This window comes from Takifugu rubripes, chromosome 7, assembly GCF_901000725.2.
Source record: "Takifugu rubripes chromosome 7, fTakRub1.2, whole genome shotgun sequence".
Classification (NCBI taxonomy): Eukaryota; Metazoa; Chordata; class Actinopteri; order Tetraodontiformes; family Tetraodontidae; genus Takifugu; species Takifugu rubripes.
Genome location: NC_042291.1, coordinates 9,673,811 through 9,698,434, shown reverse-complemented (window position 1 = coordinate 9,698,434; position 24,624 = coordinate 9,673,811). Strand labels below are relative to the sequence as shown.

The 24,624-nt window shown below is 43.4% G+C and overlaps 1 protein-coding gene across 1 annotated transcript; it reads right to left on the bottom strand.

The window, feature by feature from the left end:
- Positions 1-595: 595 nt before the first annotated feature.
- LOC101065654 (exostosin-1) lies at positions 596-20,085 on the bottom strand. The gene is made up of 11 exons (XM_003965962.3): positions 18,152-20,085; positions 7,108-7,201; positions 6,249-6,356; positions 5,969-6,088; positions 4,882-5,014; positions 4,328-4,446; positions 3,727-3,822; positions 3,527-3,616; positions 3,262-3,422; positions 3,005-3,176; positions 596-2,845 (listed from the first exon to the last, which is right to left on the bottom strand). The coding sequence occupies exons 1-11, from the start codon at positions 19,102-19,104 to the stop codon at positions 2,660-2,662; spliced, it is 2,232 nt and encodes a 743-aa protein (XP_003966011.1). The 5' UTR covers positions 19,105-20,085; the 3' UTR covers positions 596-2,659.
- Positions 20,086-24,624: the final 4,539 nt, after the last annotated feature.

Below are 24,624 nucleotides of genomic sequence, written 5' to 3'. Positions count from 1 at the left end.
CGCCATCAAATCGAGCAAGCAGGTTCGTGACAATGAACAGGCCTGGAATTTATGTCAAAACAAAAACTTATTTACATTTAGTAAAAAAGCCAGACTGTTTTAAGGTGTCAGTCATCATTTTGTTCCACAGATCTGACAGTGGATGCCGTTTTAGGCACCAGCGTCTGAAAGTTGATCGCCTTTTGCTGCGTCGACTAATTTATTCAGCACAAGCACCGGTGTAGCTTTTTTCCATCCTTGCTTTAAGGGTTTAGCTTAGTTTGTCGTTTGTCGGGGGGTGGGGGGGCAATCTGTGCTGTGGCTGTTGCTGCAGCTGAGTTGGCAGCTCTCATGCACCCAGGATCATCCTGGATAGATGCTGTTATTTATGCAGCGTGTCTAAACCAATCATCCTGACACAGTTTTATGTAAACGTGGCGGTTTCTTGGCACAGGATGAGCTTCGCAGTCGCAAAGGGAGGAAACCGAAAAGGTAATGTTTAGTTTGGCTGCTCCTCAGTCGGGTTTTTAATTATTCTCGATGCATTTTTTTCCCCCCACCTCACAATATGTTGGCCTCTTTAGGTGAGGGATGAAGACATAAAAACGCAGACAAGTACATTATATAAAACCTTTATTTTCTCCACTTTTAGAAAATTCTTTAACAAAATCATCTTTCCTTTATCTTTCAATTTTAATCTCTATAAAATCAGGTCTGCATTTACAGGAGAGAGGAAAAAAGAGGAAACAGGCTGAGATTCAGTCTGATAAATACTGTGTATGGATCAATCACAAGTGTTACATAGATTACTTTACTTGTGGTCAACCGGGAAGACGGCCACATCGTACATATCGAAGTCAGTTCAAATAAAAACATTTCCTACAACAAAAAAGGCAGGAATGTTAACATGTTTAGTGATAAGTGACTTTCCAGTGTTTAAAAATGAAAGAAACCAAAAAAAAAACACACAAAAGAGGGAGGAAACATAATGGTTACTGGATAATGATCTCAAATAACCCAAAATGAAATGAAAACAGGAGCTATTCTGACACAAAGCAGCCTGGGGAACGAAAGGTATTCCTCCTGAAGGCACATTAACAGATAATGCCCTGCCAACGATGACGCGGGGAAGAAAACAATTGAGAGAATATCTTTTTAAATATTGCACTATGTTCAGTTTTGTAATTTGAAATGACTGCAGACAGTTGGGTCAGGCCATTCTTGCCGTAGAGCTTACAGCTCGTCAAAAGAAATGTACGATAAAACAGCATCTGCCCTTCGCCCCCCACCCCCCAATTGAGCATTTTTCCTTTCAAAGAAAAGGTACCTGGGCATGCATGGCAGTCCTCAGATAAAAATGGGGGCGAGGGAAAAAAGGGAGGTCTTTTTTTGGCAAAAAAGTACCACTCCAAACATAATGGACAGGTGTGGCTACCAAGCAGCGCATAATAGAGGAAGCAACTGATCAGGTGATATGCAATATCCGTAGCCTAATGTTCCAGTGACAGTTGGTGACGAATGTAGTTGAATTATAAGACTGATGTAAGAACAGTTCAAACATTTAAGATAATAAGGAACCTCCTGGTTACAGTTTGTAGCATGAACGATCCCAAAGAACGCCGCATTCTTGTTATGTTACCGCTTCTACACGTTAACTGGTCCCCAAATAAAGCGGTCGGCCAACGTCAGGAAGCTGCTGGGCCCGGCCTCCCGGCCAAAACTGTCACTGGACAAAATAAAATCTATGGCACGAAGACAATTATGCACGTGAATGATTATTATCCTGATTTAAAACAGTGGTTTGTGTTTCAGTTGTGACGACTGGTGATTGTTGAGGCCAGACACATCGAAGTACCAGGTCTAGCTCAGCATATGAACATTTGTGAATGAGAAAGAACAACAATATACTCTTGGACATTTCTAATGAATCCTGCAGTTATATCACCTTTGAATGGTTGATTCAGATTGGAGGAAACATTCAGGCTGGTACCGTTTGCTGTACTTAATACACTTTGGTGCGGAATTGATACGGCGTCAGGATCTGTCGTTCCGTCAGTTATAAAACACACACTGAAAAGCAGCATGATCAAGGTGCCTTCCTTCGCTGTCCTTTTCTTGCACCCATAAAACCCACCCCTCTTTAGAGGCACTGCACGTATCTGCCTCTCCTCTCCTCACCTGCCCTGCCACCTGATCTCATTAAGACATTACAAAGAAGGAGTAGTGCTGGCAATCCCATGTATCAAAAGCACCTGCAGGCAACCCAAAATAGTGTTAAGAAATATCAATTATATTCTGTCATCTTAACCTTTCTGTGCAGAGCCAGAAGGTCTTGGGTGGGGGCAGATTTGGGCATGCTTTGGGACACTGAAGTGACTTCGATTCACTTCAAAGTCAAATAGTTTTGAGTCTTCAGGTGTCCTTTCTTTGATGGTAATCATTAAATATATGATCAGTGAATTCAGATATACCCTAAAAAAATGGGTGGAAAGGAGACACAGTGTAGGGCACAATGGAGAGGAGAACAATGACTGTCTGTAGCTGGTTCCTTCCTCTCTCCTCCATGTGGAATCCTCTGAGCACATCCTGTTCCATCCACGGAAAGGCCCAGAATTTCTCTTCATCTCCGCCCCCCCGCTCTATCTCCCACGTGTCCACTGAGCAGGGAGGCTCTGGATGGTTATAGCCTCTCTATGTCCCTGTACTTCTTCCTCAGTATGGACACCTGGTCTTTGAAAAGGACCGGGTCCAGCCTCATCTGTGAGTGGACCAGGGGCATGCTGCCAAACCAGCTGGCAAACTTGTTCATGCAGGTCTGACGCTGGGCAAAGTGGTCCGGGTCGGCCCAGCGAGACGCTCGGGAGCTCTGAGGGTGGGGAGGCGTGGGGTTGGATGCAGAGAGAGAAAGAAAGAAAGTCACAACAATATTAATTATGAATTCAATATGACGCTGACCTTTAAGGCCTCCTGCGCCGCCGACAGCCATAATAGAGGAAAATAAATGCACCATTACAAATGGCTTTACCTGTCCCATCATTGCCTCTTTGTATTGTTTCTTCTGAGTGACCTTTATGGGTGGTAGCTTAGCAACAGACGACACCAGGAAATTCATTAGAATGTCCTCGCAGTTTGACATCTGATCAACCATAGACGTCAGACTGGCTGGAAGGTAGGAGGTGTACAGGTAGTGGTAATATCTGCAAGAGAGGGCCAGAGTTGAGTTGGTGTTGATCTTAAGCAAAAACAGATAAACGCCACATTAGAAAAGCGGTGGCTCCTTACTTGTGATAGATGGCCGCCCCCGTCAGCACCATGGAGTAGTCGTTGGTCCATTTGGAAGTGTAGCCCCACCGCTCCTTACTGCTGTCCCAGAAATGGCTGCGGGCCGGATAACCAACAATGCGGTCTGGAAAACTCTGCCACACAGTGAAGGCAAAGTCCACCTGGACCGAGGACAGGCAACATGTTAATTACCGTGTAATAATAATAAAATCCTTCTGAAGCACATAACCTCTTGATAGTTTTCCTGGATTTCTAGTTATCTGACCTCTGTAGACGAGAGCACTGTGTCCTCGTCAAGGCTGAGTACAGCATCAGTGGGGATGGTGTCGTAGGGCAAAAAACGGCTGCTTATTACCTGGTGGAAATAGATACCTTTGTTTAAAAAAAGAATTCCAGATTCTGTAGCCAGCAAATGTGGCTGAAGGACACAATTACAAGAGTCATAACAACTGTACATTAATTTACCTTATTTTCACCTTCTATAACAGTAACAGGAACTAAGGTGGGAGGCCAGCGGTGCTTAGCAGGGAGAGGCTTGTCACAGTTCCACAGAACTATAACCTGATAAAAAGGGGAAAGTAATTCGTTTTAAACCTTTACTTTTATCTGCATGCCCTACGTGCATGACATGCCATGTCAAAATATGCCGACTTAAGTTTAAAATTCAATGAATACACGAGCAGAGAGTAACAGTATCAACAACAAAACTCTTTCAACTGGATGAGAGAGCTTTTGGCAGCGTGAAAGCATCCCACAGCCAATCTCTCCTTTAAACCATCTGGAATATTTTCAACAATTGCGAGCAAGTCTGATGGTGGATCTCCAAAAGTGTGCTGCGTGTCTGAACTGGATTCCTCACATAAAAAGGAGCGGAGCCACACTGTCACTGTTTTGATAAATGAAAGATTAAAAAGGTGAGATTTAAAAAAAAATAAAAAATTAAATAGTAAAAAACCGCCGGAGAGCTCCATTTTCAACTGTTGCGTGACTTGGCATGAGATTGGTTGTGGGGGCCAATTAGCATTCCATCATCTAATGCGCTGCAGTGTGTGAGACTCTGAAATACCTGAGCACAGTACTGGGACTTGGCCACGGCCACAAGCAACTTCATGACTGGCTGGGACAGGGAGACCAGTGGCGTCACTACGTGAATAATAGCTGTAAACTTGGGATAGGGCTTGATACCTGAAAATAAGGCAAGCATACAACAAAGTTAAATATGAAGGAATTCAAATCTGGTAGATGAGAATTGGAAAAAATCCTCGAAATCTCTCCTGAGATCAATGCTGAATTTTGTACGGCGCCGTTTCCTTGGTATTCGTAAAACTGGTTTACTTCGAACGGATGCCAGTCAACCAAATAAAATCTGATTAGATACACGGAGCGGTAACATTGTAAGTCAACAGCCTTGTACGGTGAGCTAATGCGACAAATCATGATTAAATAGATTTATACTGCAGCAGTTGTGGCGAGGTCATTGACACACGTTGACGAGGATTCAACAGCTGCCGCACACCAGCTGTTCCTGCCGTGAACTGTAAACCAGTCAATCAAAGCTCGGGGTGTGTCCTTAATATGGTTCCATGTGTATGTCAGCTTGTTCATGAATTATTAACTGACCCAGCTTGGCGTAGTAGAAGGGGAAATCTCCGAGGTATGTGGAGTACTGAGGCAGAGTGAAAAGGCCTCCAGGCAGACTGTTCCACATAAGGTTACTCCTTGAGGTGTGATGCAGTACGCGGTCCTGGATGATCTACAAAAAGAAAACTCAATTTGTTTATTCTAGTTTCTGCAAATCCCAATATAGCAGATATACTGAATTAAAAAGTTTTTAGCAGTAATGTCATTTGTAGCAATCAGTAGTTAACCCTAACTATATCGTTACTTAAAATGGAGGGATGTCAGTGAGCTGATCAGAAAACTCCTCGGTATCGTCTGAAATGGGGGAAATTAAAAACAGAATAGCAGTTGTGAAAATATTTGTAATTAATATTAAATCTCAACAAAGTATGTGCTTTTAGAATTGTAATATGCATTTTTAAAGTTGAAATAAGCTGGATTTAGATTCTATTTTAATGTTAAAGGTCAATTTTGTGTGTTATTCTCACACACATGAAGCCAAGTGTACCTACAGACTTTCCCACTAGGCAGCGATGCTTTAATAAATTATTAAGCACTCTGGGCCGAGGGGGTAGCTGAAGAGCAGAGCAAACACTGTTTACTTCTTGTTGGATATGTTTTGAAGGTGCATCTTTACATCAAAACAGCAACTGTTTTAAACTAATAGCAACATAACAAAAATGTGAAAGTTCATTTGATAGTTCACAGATATTTCATGCTGGTCATGGTTTGCATTAAAAGACTGGTTTAACTGGGATCTAAATTTCCTCTTTTTACCTAAGAGAACCTAAAACATATTCTTCATATTGATCCAGATAAAAACCCTCAATGTTATCTTGTAACTATGGACAAGAACTTTTATTTTTTAGATTTTATATTCACCGAAAACACAATATAAACTAATAGCCAATGAATATTTATGCTCGTGTTTCGGCCTTTACAACAGAATGCTAATATGTGCTTCAGTAATTGAAAAGGCAAGAGAAGATCAGACGGAGCAAAGCAAAAACCTTTACCCCGTCCTAATAAATGGAGCAGGACGGGATGTGTCTGTGTGTTGCATGAATCAACATTAACGAGCACGTACCTCCAGTGTGGTTCGTACTATCTTCTCCACAGAGTTGAAATAAGCCTCCCATAACAACTGAGTCTGTTGTCTCAGGGATAAAATCTGATCCTGGTGGATGGAACGCACCGTCGATGGGATCTGAGATGAAGTCAGACATTAGCATAAAGGAATTAACCAAGACTGGATAAAATGTCCAGTCGACTTTACATAACATGTACAATGGGGGGGAATCAAATTCCTGCAACGTGCGGAAGCAATTTTAGGATAAATTACAGATGAATGCCGGAGGAGTTTCTACCTGTAATAGCAGCCTTTCATCCCCAATCACAGCTGCAGTATTCCAGTCAATGATCTCTGAAAAGGGGAGCTCCCAGCCATTACTCAGCATCACCGGGACACAGGCAGCCTGAAAACAAAACCAACCACGTCCACAAATACGCAGTGTTAATGTGAATACACATGCAGCCTGGGAATAGGACTATCTAACTTGTTCCATGTAATGATCTTGACCAATATTTTTTCCTCCACTGACCTTTATGTCAATTTCTGATTCAGTATCAAAATACTTTTGAAACTTTGGGCCGTGAATAATATCTACACTTAATAGAGATGATTACTCAAAATACTTTTGGCAAAGGAGACAAGGTGGATTAGACAAAAGATGGCACGGATTCACTGCTCAGACTCAGGCAGCTGGATCAATGCTGGCTGCACAAGACCTAAATGACTGGTGGGGGGACGTGACCGCTGCTGGGGGTGTTTCAGCACATCTATTTTTCCATTCATACTCATGGATTAATGGTGTTTTCCATGCAGCTACTGTTGAAGCAATTAAGAAATCTTGAACCAATTCAATGTGCTGGGTCACTTTATTTAGCTGACAAGGCCTTAAATTATGCTAGAAAAATAGGGCTGAGGTGGAAATTGGAAATATCTTCCACCAAAGAGTATGGAGATCTGCACCTGATGCAAATTTAACCCAATTCCGTCAGGACAGTCTACATTCCACCTCCAATTCCAAAGCTGCTGCTAGGAAAGTTAGGAGACACTCCCCAAAAACCCTACTCAGACCTACCCTACTCACCTCGGCTCACCCTCTACGTATCAATCTACTTCTGCACTACAGGGACACCAATCAAAACCTTGATGTCACTGACCTGCAAAGCCTCCAAGAAGCGAAAGGAGCCGAGGCGCCTTCCGCGGGGTACCAGACAGAAGGTGGAGTTGTACAGCATCTCTCTGTAGTCATACCTGCAGGAAGGCAGAACAAAATATTACCACTATTGACTAAAAACATTGACAATAAACAAGATTTAAAGCCCAGAACTACAATAAAGCCTCATTGTTGGACTTGTACACTTTAGGTTGTATCAAATGATTGATGCAAATTGCAGGAAAATCATTTGTAGAGTTCACATGAAAGCACATATTTCTTTTCATTAAAAAGCTTTTAGAGGGGGAAAAATGAAAAGCTGTGATGGCCTTCTCTCCCTCCTCCCATTAAACCCCGTGCCCTCTCACCTGCACATCTCATCGCTCCTTTCTCCCTCACTTTCTCCATTCAATCCAAGGCTCCGTCAGCACTTGTTTGGATTAAGGAGCTGCTTGGAATTCCTTCAGAGTCAATATTGTACGTGTGCCTTGGAAGAGTGTTCGAACAAGTGCACATTTTTGTGATGTCGGGCTTTCATTCACCGAAGTGGGATCCATTAAATGAGAGAGTAAATGATGCTCAAATGCTAATGTGTGCTCAACCATTTGACCACTTTCATCCGAGGGGAGTAATTTATGTATGTGTCAAATACTTCCATGCGTTTTTTCTTCCTTTGCTGTTCCAATAAAACTATATAGATACATAGATTTTATTATTTCCAGAATGTCTCCCTAACAGCGGAGCCGAGTGCTTTTGCGTTGGTACTGAAATAACTCCGCTTCTGCAGAGCCAAAGTCATTATTAATCCACTGCACAATCTGACACAAGTCAGCCCTGTGTCATGTATTGTACATGTCAGGCTGGAGGCGGGACAGATCGATATAGATGTGATATCCTGTCACCAAGAATACTATATTACCCAGGCCATTTTATTTACTCCTCCCTATAAACAACAAACGTGACGTACGTATGCTAAAGGGGAGAACGTATATCCAGAGGTGTCCGATTAGTGCCGTACTGCCATGTATGCACAGCCATAAAGCATCTTTCACACCTTTCATTAAGAGAATCCGACAGCAGAAATGTGGAGGAGTGATCTCCGTAACGACATGCACGCTCTGTGCTCCGGCGTTCACTCAGGCAGCACAAGTGTCAGTTTCTCCACATCACATCACGTGTGAAGAGCACATCAGAAAACGTTAAAGCAACTACGGATTCTCAGAGGAAGCGCTGGGGGTTGGTGGTGGGGTAAACGCACAACAGCCTGGCTATCGCCTTTTACTTCACACAACCAGACTCGCTGATAGCGTCATCCATCCAGCTGAAAGAGAAGTCTAAACATATCACTCCTTATTCTCAGGGATTTGCATTTTTTGGCTGTTGCGTGACAGTTATCAGGCAGCTCCAAAGCTTCAGCGTGCACATGAATGCGGACATGTATCTTTGCACGCGCTCATACACACCCACAGCTCCTGCAAAGTCAGGATGATCATTTCAGATATGAGTAAGGGGTGAAATTTAATGCAAAAGGCTGAAAATGCTATCCACCTATTTCCAGGTTTCAGAACCGCTGCCGGCATATAAATGCCATGCAAACCAAGGCTTTGTGGCAGAGAAACACATGATATGCAAGAATGACATTTAATATTTTAATGCCTGGTATTGAATTTATGGTTTTGGGTTGTTCTCTGACAAATTCTGTCAAAGGCCATGGTTGTTCTCAGATTTCCTTTTGTGATTTTCCTTTTCCTGGCCATAAACTCCTTCCTTCAGATTTAAAACAACAATTGTAAAAGATTAAGAGCAAAAAAAAGAAAAAAACAGCATTAATGCAATTCTGCTTTATATCCACAACAATGTACATAAAAATCCATTAACGTAAAGCTTAAATCAGTGCACGACTGCAAATTATAGAGAGACTATGCGATATCAGAGATGATCTGATTTGTGCATCCATTACAAAACCACTCGATTCACTGTTCTGACTGTCAGATATGAGGGACTATTTTTAAACATGGTGAACAAGTAATCCTGCACGCGAGCAGGCAGTAAGTGATCTTTTCCAAGCCTATATTCACAAAAGTATAGGGTTATATCTGGCCCTAGCTGGTGATAAATTCCCCATCTTCTACATTTCCTGCCACCACGAGCACCAAAAAGACCAGATGTTCCTCTCCCCGCATACCTCCATTCTTTTCTATTCTTCCAGATGGCGGCCTGCGGGGCGGAGCGGCAGAACAGTATGCCACTGCATGTCGGTAACGATGGAAAGCGTGAGAGTTCAAAATTTGTTTGTCACAGCCAATTCCAGTCTTCTTGTGTGCAACAACCCTGTGCGTGATAAGATTTTGGAGTAAATAAATTAACCCTTATCATTTAATTTTGCTTAAAGAAATCCCAATAATCATTAATACTCCTGAAAGGGGCAGTTTATCTTGCAAAAATAATTTTAACTCGACTGCAAAATCCTAAAACTATAGAAAAATGACATGTAAGAGACAATCTTCTGTCATTATTTTTAAACAAAAGCTATTCAATCCATCCTTTTGACATATATCTCTCAGGAAATGGAGCCAGATGTCTAACAAAGGAACAGTCACAGCCAGATCATGCATTTAGGAGAATTACGAAGCCCAGAATTGCATGCCGCTCATTAATATGGTTGAAATACGGGACACTGTGACAATGGAGGAAAGAAAAGTGCAAATAGAGCACAGACAAAATGATAAAACAGCCACAGATTGGTCTATCACAGAGAAAATCAGAACAATCAGGATTTAGAAGAAATCCATGTAAATCCATGATGTTGTGACTGTGAAGGCAAAAAGAGGCACTTCAGCTGCTTTTTGATTAATCCGAGTGCTCATGTGGATTTGCTCAACCTCCCACTGACAGCCGATCCTTTCGCAGTCTTGGGCTGTGCTGCCATTTTTGAAAACACTAATTGTCTATTATTAGTGGCGTTAACAGCGTGGATGTCGTAACACACGTGACGGCTTTGTGGCGGAGCAGACTGAATCACAGTTTGTGGAATTTTCACTATGAGTGTATGTGTTCCCTTACACAGGCTTCAGAGAAGGGGAAGGGGGGGTGTGATGACAGCTCTGGAACCATCATACTCTGTCACCCCTTTCACAATCCATATCTTATTTTATGCCTCCTTTTCTGTCACAATTGAGCCAAGCAATCGGCTGTTGCCAGGACTACGTCTCTTAGCTGGCGGAATTTCACTCTCAATGGCAACGAGTCAAAGACGGTGTCGGGTGGAAAAAGTTAAGGGGGGGGGGGGGGGGGGGAGTCGACATTTAAACAGGGTATCTAAGCTGCACAAAAAATGTCACACACAGATGCGGAAATCCACTTTTCGGTCTTGCATTTCAGAGAAACGTCCTTTTTTTAGAGACACTGCCAGACCATTTGCAGAGCAGCTTTGCTTTGATTATCTCCAGGAGGCTGACAAGTGTGCCGAAGACGGCAACGCTTTGATACACACACAAAAACAGCAACTTCAAATTAAGCGACTTGGGGTTTGTTTTTTTTTCCCCGGGACTACTACCAACAACTGTGGAGAAATTGCAGGTTTTCACAGATGTCTTCTCCCTCTTTGTTCTTGTCTGGTTGTGTCCACGTTGTACGAGGCATTTCAGTTGTGTTCACCTAAACAGCAGCCGAGTGCCAACTTATGACACATTTCTCTAAAGAGTAAATGTGCAGTGGTAGCAGACGTGCACTGTTATCTCCACAGTATTTATATTTACAGGAAACTCAGGTCAAACATGCCCTGTTGCTGGTTTCTATTAGCCTGATCAAAGTGCACAGCTAATCAGTATCTGGGGATTCATAAACAATTAAAAGTTTCTGTTTTGGTCAGTCTTTAGGGAGGTTGGAGGAAGTTTTTAGGTGGATGAGATGAAAACACCAGCATCCGATTAAAAACAGTCTCAGGTTGTTACTGGAAGGGTTGGAAGGTCTAGAAAGTGAAAGATGTCCCATCAGATACCGTGTATTTGATTGTGTGTCTTATAATGGCCAGGAAGTGTCCCGGCCAGAACACAGTGGTGCAGGCGGAGCTGACGGGTCTCAGAGTCAAACAGGCACTGGATTTTGTTGAGACTCGAGTCAGCTCGGTGCTACTGTTGCAGACTGTACTGCACCAGAGATAAGTCCGCTTCAGGAATGCCTCTGTTCCCGGGCCAAGCAGGGTGGATGGAGGACGAGACAGAAGAATGTGAGGAGACAGATGAATGGATGGGAACAGAGGATGAAAAGCTCAAGCACATATTCTTGGCAACGACTAAAATGCCTTCGTTCAGTAAGTTATGCTATGGAATAAATTTGCCATCAGTGCGTGATCAAGTGGACCAATATGCTAAATCAGATTTGATCCAATCCATCACAGCATGGGGAGGATTTATATAAACCCCTGAATCAAGGACGTGCCTGGCCTGAAACTTGCATTTTGAATCGTTCTGTGGTCAAGTGTGGATGTGGTTTTGTACAACATAAAAGGCGATGCGTGTAACGAACCGCACAGCTGCATCTGCACGCAAGCCCCATGTTCTTTCATAGAACAACACCAAAAATGTTGTTCTGCCACTTACAGGTAAAGATGAGGAGGAAAAAGAGAAAGGACGAGACCACAACCATAATCACCATTATTATTTGCGAGACAAAGATGAGTCTGTGTTTTTGGCTCAGAACACATGATTGAAAATACTGCCGGGGGGTTACGTAAATACTGAATATTCAGGAGTTGGACAGAACTGGCTTTCCTTTATTGGATTTAATCCTTTAGAGATATATCTTTATAGATCGCCTCCACAATGAAAATGGACAGGGATTTAATGAAACAGTAAAACATTCAACAGTAATTTTCCTCTGTATAATTTTATTCAGACATTGTTTCTGATGTTAAATCAATGTTATTCTGCTTCTTCTTTGGCTGCTTCACAATAACACTGATTTACTAATTTAATTTCACTGATTTAAACCAATTAATGTGGAACCTTAAGGAAACTTAAAACACCTAAAAAATAAAATTTAATATAATTTGTAATGTGATTGATGACAAAGTGAATTCCTGCAATGATAATAAACTATAAATAGCTGATGTTAACCTGTCTAAGGGGCACTGGGAAAAAAGAAATGGTAAGTGCAAAGCTCATGTGAAGTAATGGGAGGATCTGCTTCATTCTGGTGCTGACAGAGACCAAATAAATGTCTTGCCAAGTAGAGCTGCCAAGAAGCAAGAACATAGAGTAAACACAGTCATTTAGCTCTCAAGTAGGAAAAGATGATTACCTCGCAATTACGGGACCACAGACGAGCGAGAGAAGCCCCATTGCCACGGTGACAGAATGAGAGATTACAGACTGGTGGTATTACTAATGATTATGGAAAAAAGGAAATCCTGCGGTTCATCCCAGATCACACACAAAATGGTAAAAGCGAGCAGACCTGCGTGGCAGCAAACTGAGCACGTTTGAATAAATGACAGAATATGATGACTCCGTCACAAGGCTTAAATCAAGAAAAAACAGGCAAATGATGTACAGCAGGGCAAGTAAAGCATTTAAATGAGGTTGTCCATGCAATGATTTAGCTTCATGACATCACACAGTTAACATTGATCTCAGTGCTTAACCACACCGGTACCTCCGGGACAGCTAAACCTTCAGGGAAACTGGTCCAGAACAAAGGTCTACCATCTGTGAATGACTCCTGCACCCTGCACAGCTTCCTGCTGCAGGCTGGTAATTACTTTTTGACCCTTGGTAAAGCCGAGATGAACTTCCTCTCCTGCCTTCTGGTTGTGACCTCACATATGGGCGTCGCATACATTACTTCACATGACAGAAGTTCGTATATCATGTTTGTAGAATACTTAGCTAAGCTGTGTTTATAAAAATAACAATTATTATCGTTAATTCAGTCATCACTAATTTGAAACAGGCTATCATTTCAAGAACGAATTAAAGGTACAACATCCAACAATTAAGAGTTTTTGTAAAAATGATAGCCCCCCCACGACTCACAGAGCCATCTGTAGGACAGAGACAGTTTATCTGATCATTCAAGTCGCTACACTGCTAAGTCCTCCAACATCATGGCTGGTAATAGTTTCCTTTGCCAAGTGAGGTTACTTTAAACCGGCAGTTGGACATGGTGATGCAGACACGTTGCCAAAGTTCTTCTGAGGAGGAACAAGGCCTCACTGTGACTCAGGAATTCAATTTCAGGAAACACAAATCATCCCCTAGTCTGCGGCTCCACACACATAAGTGGACCGCTGTTCCTCTCCTGCACTGCAACAATAATAAAAGGAAATATTAAAACCATATTTTCTGGCATCGAGTCAACAGCCGCTGTGATTTAGTGTCTGACGTTTGGCAGGTTCACTCTCCGAGCCGACTGCAGGATTAAAAACCCCGTAGGATTTGGCTGGCCTTGGTTTTATGGAACTACTTAATTCTGCGTGTAGCGTTGCAACATATTTTATTGTACAAGCGGGAGAATTGGAAAAACTGCCCTCATGTCTGACAAGCAACTTATCATGACCTCCTGGGACACGATAACATCGACTTGTTGAGTGATGCACCAACAGTTTCTGGTACGACTGCTGCACCTCCTCCGGGTTCTAGAACCCGGGTTCTAGTCCCTTTTCCTCCTGGTTACAGCAATGTTGCAGAAAATGTATAGAAAGCATATGAGTACATCTTCCACCAACGTTTGGGTGTGGAAGATGCAGATTGCATTTTAAAATGGCGATTCTGGGAATAGGCCACACTATGTGCCTGGAACATCAACACAACTTCCCTTATTCTGCTCACCCACCACTCTAATAGACATCACCTGCACGTGGCAACTAAGACCAGGACATACATCATTCTGCCAGAACAGGCCAGAGAGTGCACGAGTGGAGGAATTGCTAAACAAATGGCACGGCCTTCTGTCCTCAACAGCGAGCTTCCAAAGATTGAGTACCTAACCCCATTCCAGTAGACAGAGAACATTTTCATTTGAATGTGAAACGGGGAGAGAATGGATATGCTGCAGCCGCTCAAGCACACACCGAGGAATACTTGGCTACAATCCCAAACTAAAAGTGTCAAACATACATTAGATATACATCAGGCCCATCTATATGGCGTAATTCACTTCTTTCAGGTGATTTTCCCCCAACTGTTTCCCTCTCAGAAATGAGCTACAATCACTAAAACTAGTACATGAAGGCTGCATCCCTCAGGTGCACAGTAGCTCAGGGGAACTGGAGTCACAAGATGCACACAAGCTTCCCTTTAAATATCACATCATTCACGTGTCACATGTCAAGGTTGTCTCTGGTGGAGACTTAGGACTACAGTAGACAATGTCTGAATAATAAAAACATCCATCCATCCATCCATTCTCTACCGCTTAACCGGGGTCGGGTCGCGGGGGCAGCAGCCTAAGGAGAGAAGCCCAGACTTCCCTCTCCCCAGCTACCTCCTCCAGCTCATCCGGAGGGATCCCCAGGCGTTCCCAGGCCAGCCGAGAGACATAGTCTCTCCAACGTGTCCTGGGTCTCCCCGGGGGTCTCCTACCGGAGGGACATGCCCTGAACACCTCACCAGGGAGGCGTCCAGGGGGCATCCTGACTAGATGCCCAAGCCACCCCATCTGGCTCCTCTCAATGCGGAGGAGCAGCGACTCTACTCCGAGCTCCTCCCGGATGGCAGAGCTTCTCACCCTATCTCTAAGGGAGAGCCCAGCCACCCTACGGAGGAAGCTCATTTCAGCCGCTTGTACCCGTGATCTTGTTCTTTCGGTCATTACCCAAAGCTCATGACCATAGGTGAGGGTAGGAACGAAGATCGACCGGTAAATCGAGATTCTCTTCACCACAACGGACCGGTGCAGAGTCTGCATTACTGTAATAAAAACACCAGCTAAAAAAGGACTTCAAGCAAATTGGGAACTACTTTACAGAAACTGCTAAAAATAAATGATTTATAACACATCGATACAATGTTAAGAGGTCAAGTATGAACTGAGAAACCAGTAATCCAACGACGTGCTTAAACACAAACCACAGTTGCACACCCACTCCACACACACTGCGCTCATTCATGTACCAACTGACCAAGAAAAACACGCCAGGGAAAGCACTCAGAAACCCCGACCACCGAAAATGATTGCACGGTGGTGTAAGAGTCTCTTGAAGGCCCGTGCTGATGAAGAGTGGTTTTGCGGTCTACCAGCCTCTACCACCACTTGACGTTTCCTCTGGCGCTTGCAAACATGGAGAGTCATTGACAGTTTGTTGCCAGAGGTGAGATTTAGAAAAGAGGTGAGATTTAGAAAAGGAGCCTTCCAAACACACGATTCCCATTTTATTTTTACGCAAACAGTGTGAACTAATGTCATACCAGCACAGTGACTGTACGTGTTTATCACAGTTAATATCAATACATCTTTCAATGCCACAGATATCATTATTACATGCAGAAACTGACACGACTGTCTCCAAAGGAACACAAAGAGAATGTGCAAGAACTTGCCCCCCCCCCCAAGAGTGATTAATAGTTTGCTGCAGACATGGCTGCCAGCCCTCTGCCAGGGGCTTTGGCCAATACTGAGGATTAAAATCTTGCAGGCCTATAAATACACTTTGTGCACCAGTGTCAGCAGCCAGTCAGCTATTGGACTTACTTCTCCATGCTGGAGGACAGGCACAAGGTTTTCCTTTTTCCACTCCTTGCCTTTCCTCTCAGTTGCTCACGCACACTCTTCTCCTTCTTTCATTTCCTATTTTTCCACCAACACACCGTCCTTTTGTCTCCCTCTCCTCAAATCTCTCCCCTCATCTTTTACTCTTTGCCTCTTGTACTTTCTCGCTTGACAGAATGTCTTAATTGGAAACAAGCTGTGAGAAGGCCTTCAGTCTGAGGTTGAAACGGCATCCGACCTGCCGCTCATGGTAGCCGTTCTTCCTTCTCTGGCAGCGTTACAAGCTTGTGTGCAGTGGCTGAGTGCACATGTCTGAAAAGATGGAGCGTGGAAACGACCAAACAACAGCCCGATGGCTGGAAGCAGTCAGATCATGGCAGGAAAAGGTGTAAAATGTAGCCAAGCTGCAGAATGCAAGTATGAAACAACCTGAAATTTCCTGTTTGTGCAAAAAAGGCTAATCAGATCAGATTTATGACACATGTACAAGCTAGAAAGACACAAGAATAATGGGGAAACACCCCTCCAATCAACTGCAGGCACATAAGTTATGTAAAGAATTTGCAGGTTTAGTAAGAATCACCATCATTTATTTATATTGAACGCCAAAATGTATCAATCTCTCATGTGCATTTAAAGCCGAAAAAATGACTGACTTATGTCATAAATTAATGTGACATTTACATGGTAACTGTAATGGGTTGCAACATTAACCCCACCATAACTTCCTAGTTGACAGTGGGAGAGGATAAGGGGGATTTGTTCCACAAAGGACCACAGCCCGACACAGAAACTATTACTTCCACCCAGTTAGACCACAGACTGCACTGTCTGATCCAGGGTGTCCAACGCAATGATAAATTGCACAGTTCTGCATTAAAAGCAGTGGAATTCTGGTGGAAAGTTGATGAAAAATGAACCCCTGCATTATTAAATAGCAACTGGGCATCTCCAGCCCTCTACAGCTTAGGCAACAGGGACACTAATACCTTTACATATTAATATACTTGTAGGGGCATTTCAGTATCACTGCAGGATTAGTACGGCATTGTCCACATTTATATACTAATGGTGCTTTCACGATAGGCACAACCGTCTGGCTGGAGTGCACTTTACGCCAGGTACCTTCATCAAAGGGCCGCATTTGAAATGTTTCATTTTTTCTGGTTTTTAATGGCTAAGTTGGACATCAGGCAGAAAGGCCACAGACGTTATTGGCTTTGCAACTAAAACACATCAGTGTGGGTGTAGCCAAAAATCACAATCGCTGCTACAATTTCCACCATCAGTCATGTGCGACCTCGTATGTGCGCCTGTGCTGCATCACAATAGCGCCGCGTGTCGCTGCGATAACCTGCTATATATATGCTGTGTATATGCTTATAACGTTCTAATCTTATCTGTCTTTATTTATTCTGTTTCTATACTTTGTATAGGTTGCTACTACCATTCATTTTCCCTACGCGGATGAATAAAGTACATCTTAATCTTAATCAAACAGAGGGAAGCAAACACTAATTACTAAAAAGTATGTAGTGCAGTCAGAGCAAACAAAGTGAAATTCCACACACATTTATTCAGAGTGGAGACGTGAGATTGGATCAAACAAGGTTCCAAGAGACACGTTGGCTCCTGACAATGTAGAAAAACAAAAATACCGAATGCTGTCAACACGTAATATGACACCGTTTGATCATTTACAAAGTGCAGAAGGACTATTTATTCCTCTGTATACTAACTCACAAGAGTTGGATATTTGAGCGACGTGCACCTTTATTGCAGATTTGTGCTTGTAAGCGTGATTAGAATCTATTAATTCAGACCAGACAACTGGAAACAACAAGGTAAATATTGGTGGTCCATCACAGGAGGCCCCCAAATGCTATGGGGTCATACAGGACACAGATTGGGCCCGGCAGGGGGGTTCCAGTTTGATGCATTTGGGTTTGTCTGGGAAATGACTGAGCAAACAGGGGCTCGGGTGGCTTCCCCTTGCTGGCACCAGCGCTTTGTGCGGGCTAATCCACTGCAACGAGCTGCAGTCCAAAACGCAGCACCATACAGTCACCAGTAACAACACAGCAGAGTCTGGCGGACATAAAGTGAATCCCACTGCACAATTCGGGGAGATATATGCGAAGAAAATAGCGTGTGACTGTTGGACTAGTCGAAGACCACAGAGGAAGCGATAACCTTCACCTCCTACATGAAGACAAAGTTATTGGTTCGCTCAAGTGTAATTTCCTACGGTTCCTCACTGATAGACATCATGTCATTTTATTCCGGAGGGTTTGGAGAAAAAGACTTTCTTGGTATAAAATACAACCAGTAGGACTTACTTGTCATACTCCATGTTGTCTCTGTCACAGCGTGCGTCTTTGTGCTTCTGCCAGTCCTTCCCGTGCTTGCAGGTGGTCAACAGCACCACATCCTCGGAGTTGTGGACGTGATATAAAGCGTTTCTAGTGTCCGAACCTATTCCAGTTAGGTACCGCTTCCCTTTGAAAACTAACATGTATTTCCTAAAAGGGGGAATGCTGTTATGTCTCAGATAGCCCCTCTCCCCCCCTGTCCTAGGGTGATCTTTGGAGAAAAGAGGGATGGAAACGTCAAAGTTAGGCCTGAAGTTCTCCGTGCTGATGCTGGCCTTGGCCAACATCGCGTAACCAATGTCAAAGCCGAGGTCTTCTGTGTAGTTCGGCCATGTGCCGGAGTACAAATTAAAGATGATGTGATTTTTTCCTTCGTTCCACAGAGGAAGGCTCTGGATTCTCCCTTTCAAGTTGTGTACATACTGTGGAGAAAGCTGGTCCCTGTCCAGAGTGTCCAAACTCAGGACGAAAAGGCATGCTTGCTCGGGATCTGATGTGTAAAACCGGGATCCTTCAATGGAGGATAGAATGTTCTGATAACTCTCGGACATTTTCTCCCCTTTCTGCTGTGGGTAAACAAAAACTTTAAATCCATTCCTCTCGCACAGGGTGAAATCAAAGCAGGATTCCATTCTGCAGCGTTTTCCAGTGTAGATCCCAGAACTAACGTCTCTCTTCTGCTTAAGGGATATGTGCTCATCAGAATCGACGTTCTGATCTTCTTCCAAGGGGCTAAAAGGTGGGAGAGACCCGGGGAGGCGGCGCCACCGCGCCCCGGGTCGATAGCCGGCGAGGCTGCGATCATCACGCCGCCCGGGACCCCGTCTAGATAGCGGGACCTGAATCCCACCGAAGCAAAACAGCAAGATGAAACACGCACCGGCGGAGAACAGCGTTAAGTACCGTTTTTTGGCCTGCATGTGTCCTTCGATCTGGGCTCAGACGCTGGGCGATAAATCCGAGGAGTGCCCAAGTTTTGGTCTCACCACCTCCTGCTGGAAGACTCCGCCATCTTCCCCCGGGCTGCAAGGGCTGTGCGCTCACGTCTCCCACCTCCTGCTTCAGTTGCCTTTTCCAAGTTTGGGAACTGATCCAAAGCATGTGGGCTATTTATAATGTACAACCACCTCGTCCCCTCTCGTATGAAGCAAGATATATATATATATATATTTTTTTTTTTAAAGTTTTCCTCAGAGCGATTCGATTACAAAAACCAGGGATCTAACGTTCAAGTAGCCCCCAACTCGCCTTTGTATGATCCCGAATTCGCTTTGCCTAAATCCCTCATTTTTTACAAAAGAATGTCCATCGTAAGCCAGCCATGATCAGATTGTTTCAATCTCCATAGTCAAGCATAGAAACAAACTACATTGCGCATGTTAAAGTTAAAGCAGACTTGTTGCCTGGACTTAACTACTGCCCATACTAGAAATGTGCAGCGAGACAGGTACCGGATCCCAAATTATTAACATATTCAGCTTGAGACACCAAGACGATTATTTCAAACAATCAGTTTTACGCTTTTGCACACCTATACACGGATTTTGTGGACGGATCCAGCTAGCCTGAAAGCTACCGGAGTGGCTCGTTTACGAAAACATCCCCGGTTAGCCTGTTAGCTAAGAGGTCGCAATCAAAGTAGCTTAAATCATGGTTTAAAAAAAGAAGACAGCAGACAGACCCTCCGCAAACCACCTAAACTCAGATCTCCCCGCTCGCCTCAAGTGTTTCTCCGCTCTTCTCAGGAAGCGGGACGGCACAATCCCGTAAATTCCCCCGGTGGTGCGAAAGTGTTCGGGCGCAGGTTTTCACACCAACAAAAACAAGAGCCGCTAGATCGACTGCAACCGGAGCGGAGCAGCGCGGCGGCCGGGGCGACTGCTGCTGATGACGTCACGTCCTTCCGCGGCGCAAGCTGCGTCCCCATTGGTGCGCGTCACCGCCCCGGTGGGCGTGGCCTGTCCTAGACCCATTCACATCCAAAGGGAAAAGATTGGAGCGTTTTCCGCGCAGATGCCACTTGTTTGTCTACTTAATCACGACACGCCATATTGAAAATTAATATCGGAAGTAGTTCCTCAATCTTCGATTTAGAGAGTGCAATTCAAGTCCACGTGTTGTGTTTTGAATACAGTAAAGAACTCTTTAACACATATTTGTCCCAGGCTCTCATGGCAAGCGTTGTTATTTCACATATGAATATTAATATAGTCTACATAATCTATGCGGTTGCTTTAGTGGTGACATAATTTGATTGCTTGTTATTTACTTAATTGTTTGTTTTGATTTGCTATTTGAGATGAGTCTGCAGCAGCTTCAGAATTTACCTTAAATGTATTCTGCACAGTTAAGTCACCTTCCACAGCACCTGTGCACTGCACTGCGTAGGCATGTTTTATAATACTTTTGGGTTCAGGTCAGTGAATCTAGCTAAACTGCAGCTGAGACTTTGGCCGGTAAAGGTTGCTTTTTTCAAATACTGTTGTGGTAGAGCGTAGATGAGCAAAGCATTGGATCACAGTAAGATCAGTACTGTAGCACACTGATTGAAATCATCAGAAATTATTTGTGAATAGACTTGATCTGGGATTTTATTGGAACATAACATAAGTCATGATGCGTTTTCACAGCTGCTCTGGGCTGAAACACTTGGAGAGAAGAAGGCAACAAGCACTTTGGAATGTGAAGCTACGTTCTTCAGACGCTGTGGACCAGTTATCCGTCCAGCCTCACCTCCTCATGGTATGCTGATCAAAGATAGAGAGGAATACGAAGGCCACCTCTTCATTCTCGCCTCCTCCCCTTTTCTTTTATTTTCAGCTTATTGTTAAAGTTGGCAGATGCTGGCAGATGTGAATGGATGAATGTTTCTGACCTTTTCACTTCACAAAGATTGGATGTGCATTTTTTGCATAGCAACTGAATTATGATCCAAGGTCTTTTAAGTAGTCTGTCCATGCAGGCTGATGGATGCCTGAGTATGATGGCAGACTGAGGACAAATCAGCAGTAAATAAAAACAAACATAGAGATGAAATGCATTTTAATCTGCGGGCTTCCTCTCTCATCTCACTATTATCTGCAGTTTAATCAGAACGTGGCTCTGTTGTCCCCCTGCTGTTGTATTATGCGTGCTGAGCTGAGAGCTAGCCAAGGCAGCACTCCCACTATGCAATACGTGCCACCATGCCAGTATCTAATTTGGATGCTTGCTGGTCGGCCATCGTTCTCCCAGCCAACCACAGAATCAGCCATCCGAGCAACTCAACAGCCAAGTGGAATTTCATGTCCCTCTGAGTACATTTTGAGGTCATTAATTTGTTTTTGTGCTAATGTGGGTATTGCAATACTGTTTGTCTTTCCAATAAACACTCGTACACTCACAGTGTCATTTTAAATATGGGTTATGTGAGATATTTACAGAGATCACGTACATATTTCACTGGGAGATGCCGTCGGACATCGTGTGTCTCAAGCATGTAGCGTACAACCTTGGATGTGGTAATTTAATGCCGCCTCCTGAGATTGACAGCCTTGATGAGGGGTCTCATCTATCTGCTGCAGGACCTCACAAATCATGTCTGACAAGACCAAGAAATGAAGAGTTTGTGTCACAAATAAGAGTGTCAGCGTCCCTATAGAGCAAGGAGATGAAGGATAAGAACTGCTTTTGGTACCAGGAAGAAGTTGCACAGTTTCTTCAAGGCTTATAAAATTGAAACTAGTTTATTTATTAACTCAATTTGATGACAGCTTCATATTTAAACGGTGAGAGAGGTATCGATATTATCACCTGGAACGTCCTCAACAAACATTCTATAACAAATCCCAATGTAGCTTTATGATCAAAACATCACTCATTGAAATTTAATTTCTTGCAAACAAACAAAAGCGTAAAGCTTTGTTTTTGATTTAAAATGCTAATAACGGCATGGCATCACAGCCCGGTGAAAAAAACTGGCTGGTGTTCCTGCTGGAATGGGATGAACCAAATCAAAATTCTATTATTGTCACCATGGTTGTTCGCCAGGTGGGTATTATATTGCTTCAGATGGTTGCCGCTGTGTCCACAAAAAGTTGCCTTTTCCCTTAACGACATTTTTTTGATGTGATCTTTCAAATGTTTTCGCACACTCACACCATTTAAAAGTTCAGTGTGCTGAATTTTGAAATCCTGCTTCCATCCCTTGATTAAATCCTAACAATTGTACAGTAATACCTCTCTTAAAATCAATTGTTGGGCTGGATCTAAATGGCATGATGTTTATCATGGAGCGACAGGAAGAACATTCATGCTCTATTTTCAACACTGTATGTTTCATACGTGTGGAACTTGATTTTGCTTCCTGTTCTTTTATTATGGTGTTCACATAACATGTTAGAACACAGGTTGTTACTGAATGAGGGAAAAGAAAGAAAATGGCCTCGTGTTTGTCCGTGGGAGCTCTTCTGTGTGTGCCTGTGCTCACCACGCTCATCATTACCCTGCGTGCATCTCCGTTTGTGTGCTGGAACATCTCAATCACAGAGCAGAGATCTTGTTCAATTACACCTGCAATAACTTTAAGGTCTCGCTGGACAGAGAAACCATTTGTATGCTAATAACTATGACAGGAGTAATAGCTGAGAATAAAAGCTACAGCTGCTCCTTGATCAGACCTGATATTTTAGCATTACCACTATCAGCCTTTCCAGTTGACGCTGAGACTACTTGTTGGCGCTGGAAATTATTTTCAGGAAGGGGTTTGGCATGGAACGCTGGTGATGTAAGAGCCCTGGCGGTGGATCAGTTCTCTCTAGGTTCATCTTGCTCAAGGGCACTCCAAGATGTAGTTGGCAGGGATGCTGGGGTGGCTGAGCATGATGCCACCTGAGCCACAGCATGGATCTATATTCTTACCATGGATGGACAGTCCTTCGCTATCACCCCTATCAGCTGACAGACCAGCTCAGTCAAAATAAAGACAGAAATTATATAATCTGGTTTTATGCATTCCTGTTGCATATCCACTGACACTGGAAATGAGAGCTATAAAGAGGGACATTTCAGGGAGAGAGGCTTGCTGTCTGCAGCTCTCAACTTCAAGGGCCTGGAAAAGATCAATGAGAAAGGACAGCAGTGGGACCAGACTACAAATTGAGCAGCCTTTAATCACCTCACACAGTTCAGTCGTGTGAAAGTTCCCACTACAGAATGGTCTCATCTGTAGCCAAGCTCAATTGAGTCAACACACTGCTACTAAAGGACAAACAGAGCCGGAAAGGACAATCGCATTATCCGACAGCACCTCGGCACGCACACCCACACACTGGTGATCCTGCATCATTAACTCCTATAAATTATGACTAATATACTGACAACAACCTCAGGTGTCTTGGTAATATTAAACTAAGCACTTAGTCTGTGTCTATTAAGTCAAAATATCCCACTAAGGAAAGGACAAAACTGACTTCTCAGCTAATTCAATGAGAATCAATAAAAGTAGAAAATGAGTTACATCAATGCACATAATGAACACAGACATGAGGATCGTTGGGCTCTTTGCAGTAACTCTTACTGTGTGGGCACATGCGATGCATTAATCTGAAACCATTAAAACGTGTATTTTAGAACAAAGGATGTTCTATACTAAGTGAATTGATTTAATAAGAAAAAAGCCGTTAAGGTTAATGATGACAGGTGAAGAGACCTCATTACTGAAAAGCTTTCACGATGCATCAGGGAGCCAATATAACTGGCCCCTGCGCTGGTGAGTGTGACCTTGATGTGGTGGTATATGGGTTATAAATCAGTAACCACAGGGACAGAGTCCCTAGTTTGTGGACAGCAGGGTCAATGAGGGGGAAAAAAGCTATGAATCTAAATTGTGCCTACCTGTCATTCCTAGTTGACCCCTCAAGCAAAATATGTTTAAAGGATTCTGTTGCATTACAACAAAATTGCAAGCATTTTATCAAGCATGTTAAACCCAGCTCACCTTACTTTGTTCCCAACAATATTTTGAAGTCCCATAGAATAAACTTACCATTGTTTCCCCCCATTACTAACCAATTTGAACATGATTTGATTATTCGATGTAGATATTTGCACTCCACGGGTGCTGAACAACGATCGGTTTGCAGGGAAAGAGTCAGGAAAGAAATTGTAAATCTCTGCATCCCTGCGGAGGTCACGATGTTCCCAGTCAGCGGAGCCAAGAGAGGCAGAAAAAATCCAGTTAGCAGTGGATCTTTGTCGCCATCTAGAGAAACAGATTCCTCAAACTATACGCGTCTTTCGTTGAGGTGAGATACATAACTACGTGCAAAGCGCCATTTTATGTAGTGATTTAAAATTCACTCAAATAAAATAACAGTTATATGTTGATGATATCGTTTGAATTCTTGCAAAGAAGACACCCTTCTGTCCACCACCGGCGTGTCAAGTGGGCATAATCAAGC

Bases quoted from the DNA above. Each gene is read 5' to 3' on its own strand.
- LOC101065654 (XM_003965962.3), bottom strand. From the start codon at position 19,104: ATGCAGGCCAAAAAACGGTACTTAACGCTGTTCTCCGCCGGTGCGTGT. The intron at 5,015-5,968 runs GTACGTGCTCGT...TTCTTTTTGTAG, and splicing joins TAGTACGAACCACACTGGAG to ATCATCCAGGACCGCGTACT. The intron at 2,846-3,004 runs GTAAAGCCATTT...CCCCACCCTCAG, and splicing joins AAGAGGCAATGATGGGACAG to AGCTCCCGAGCGTCTCGCTG.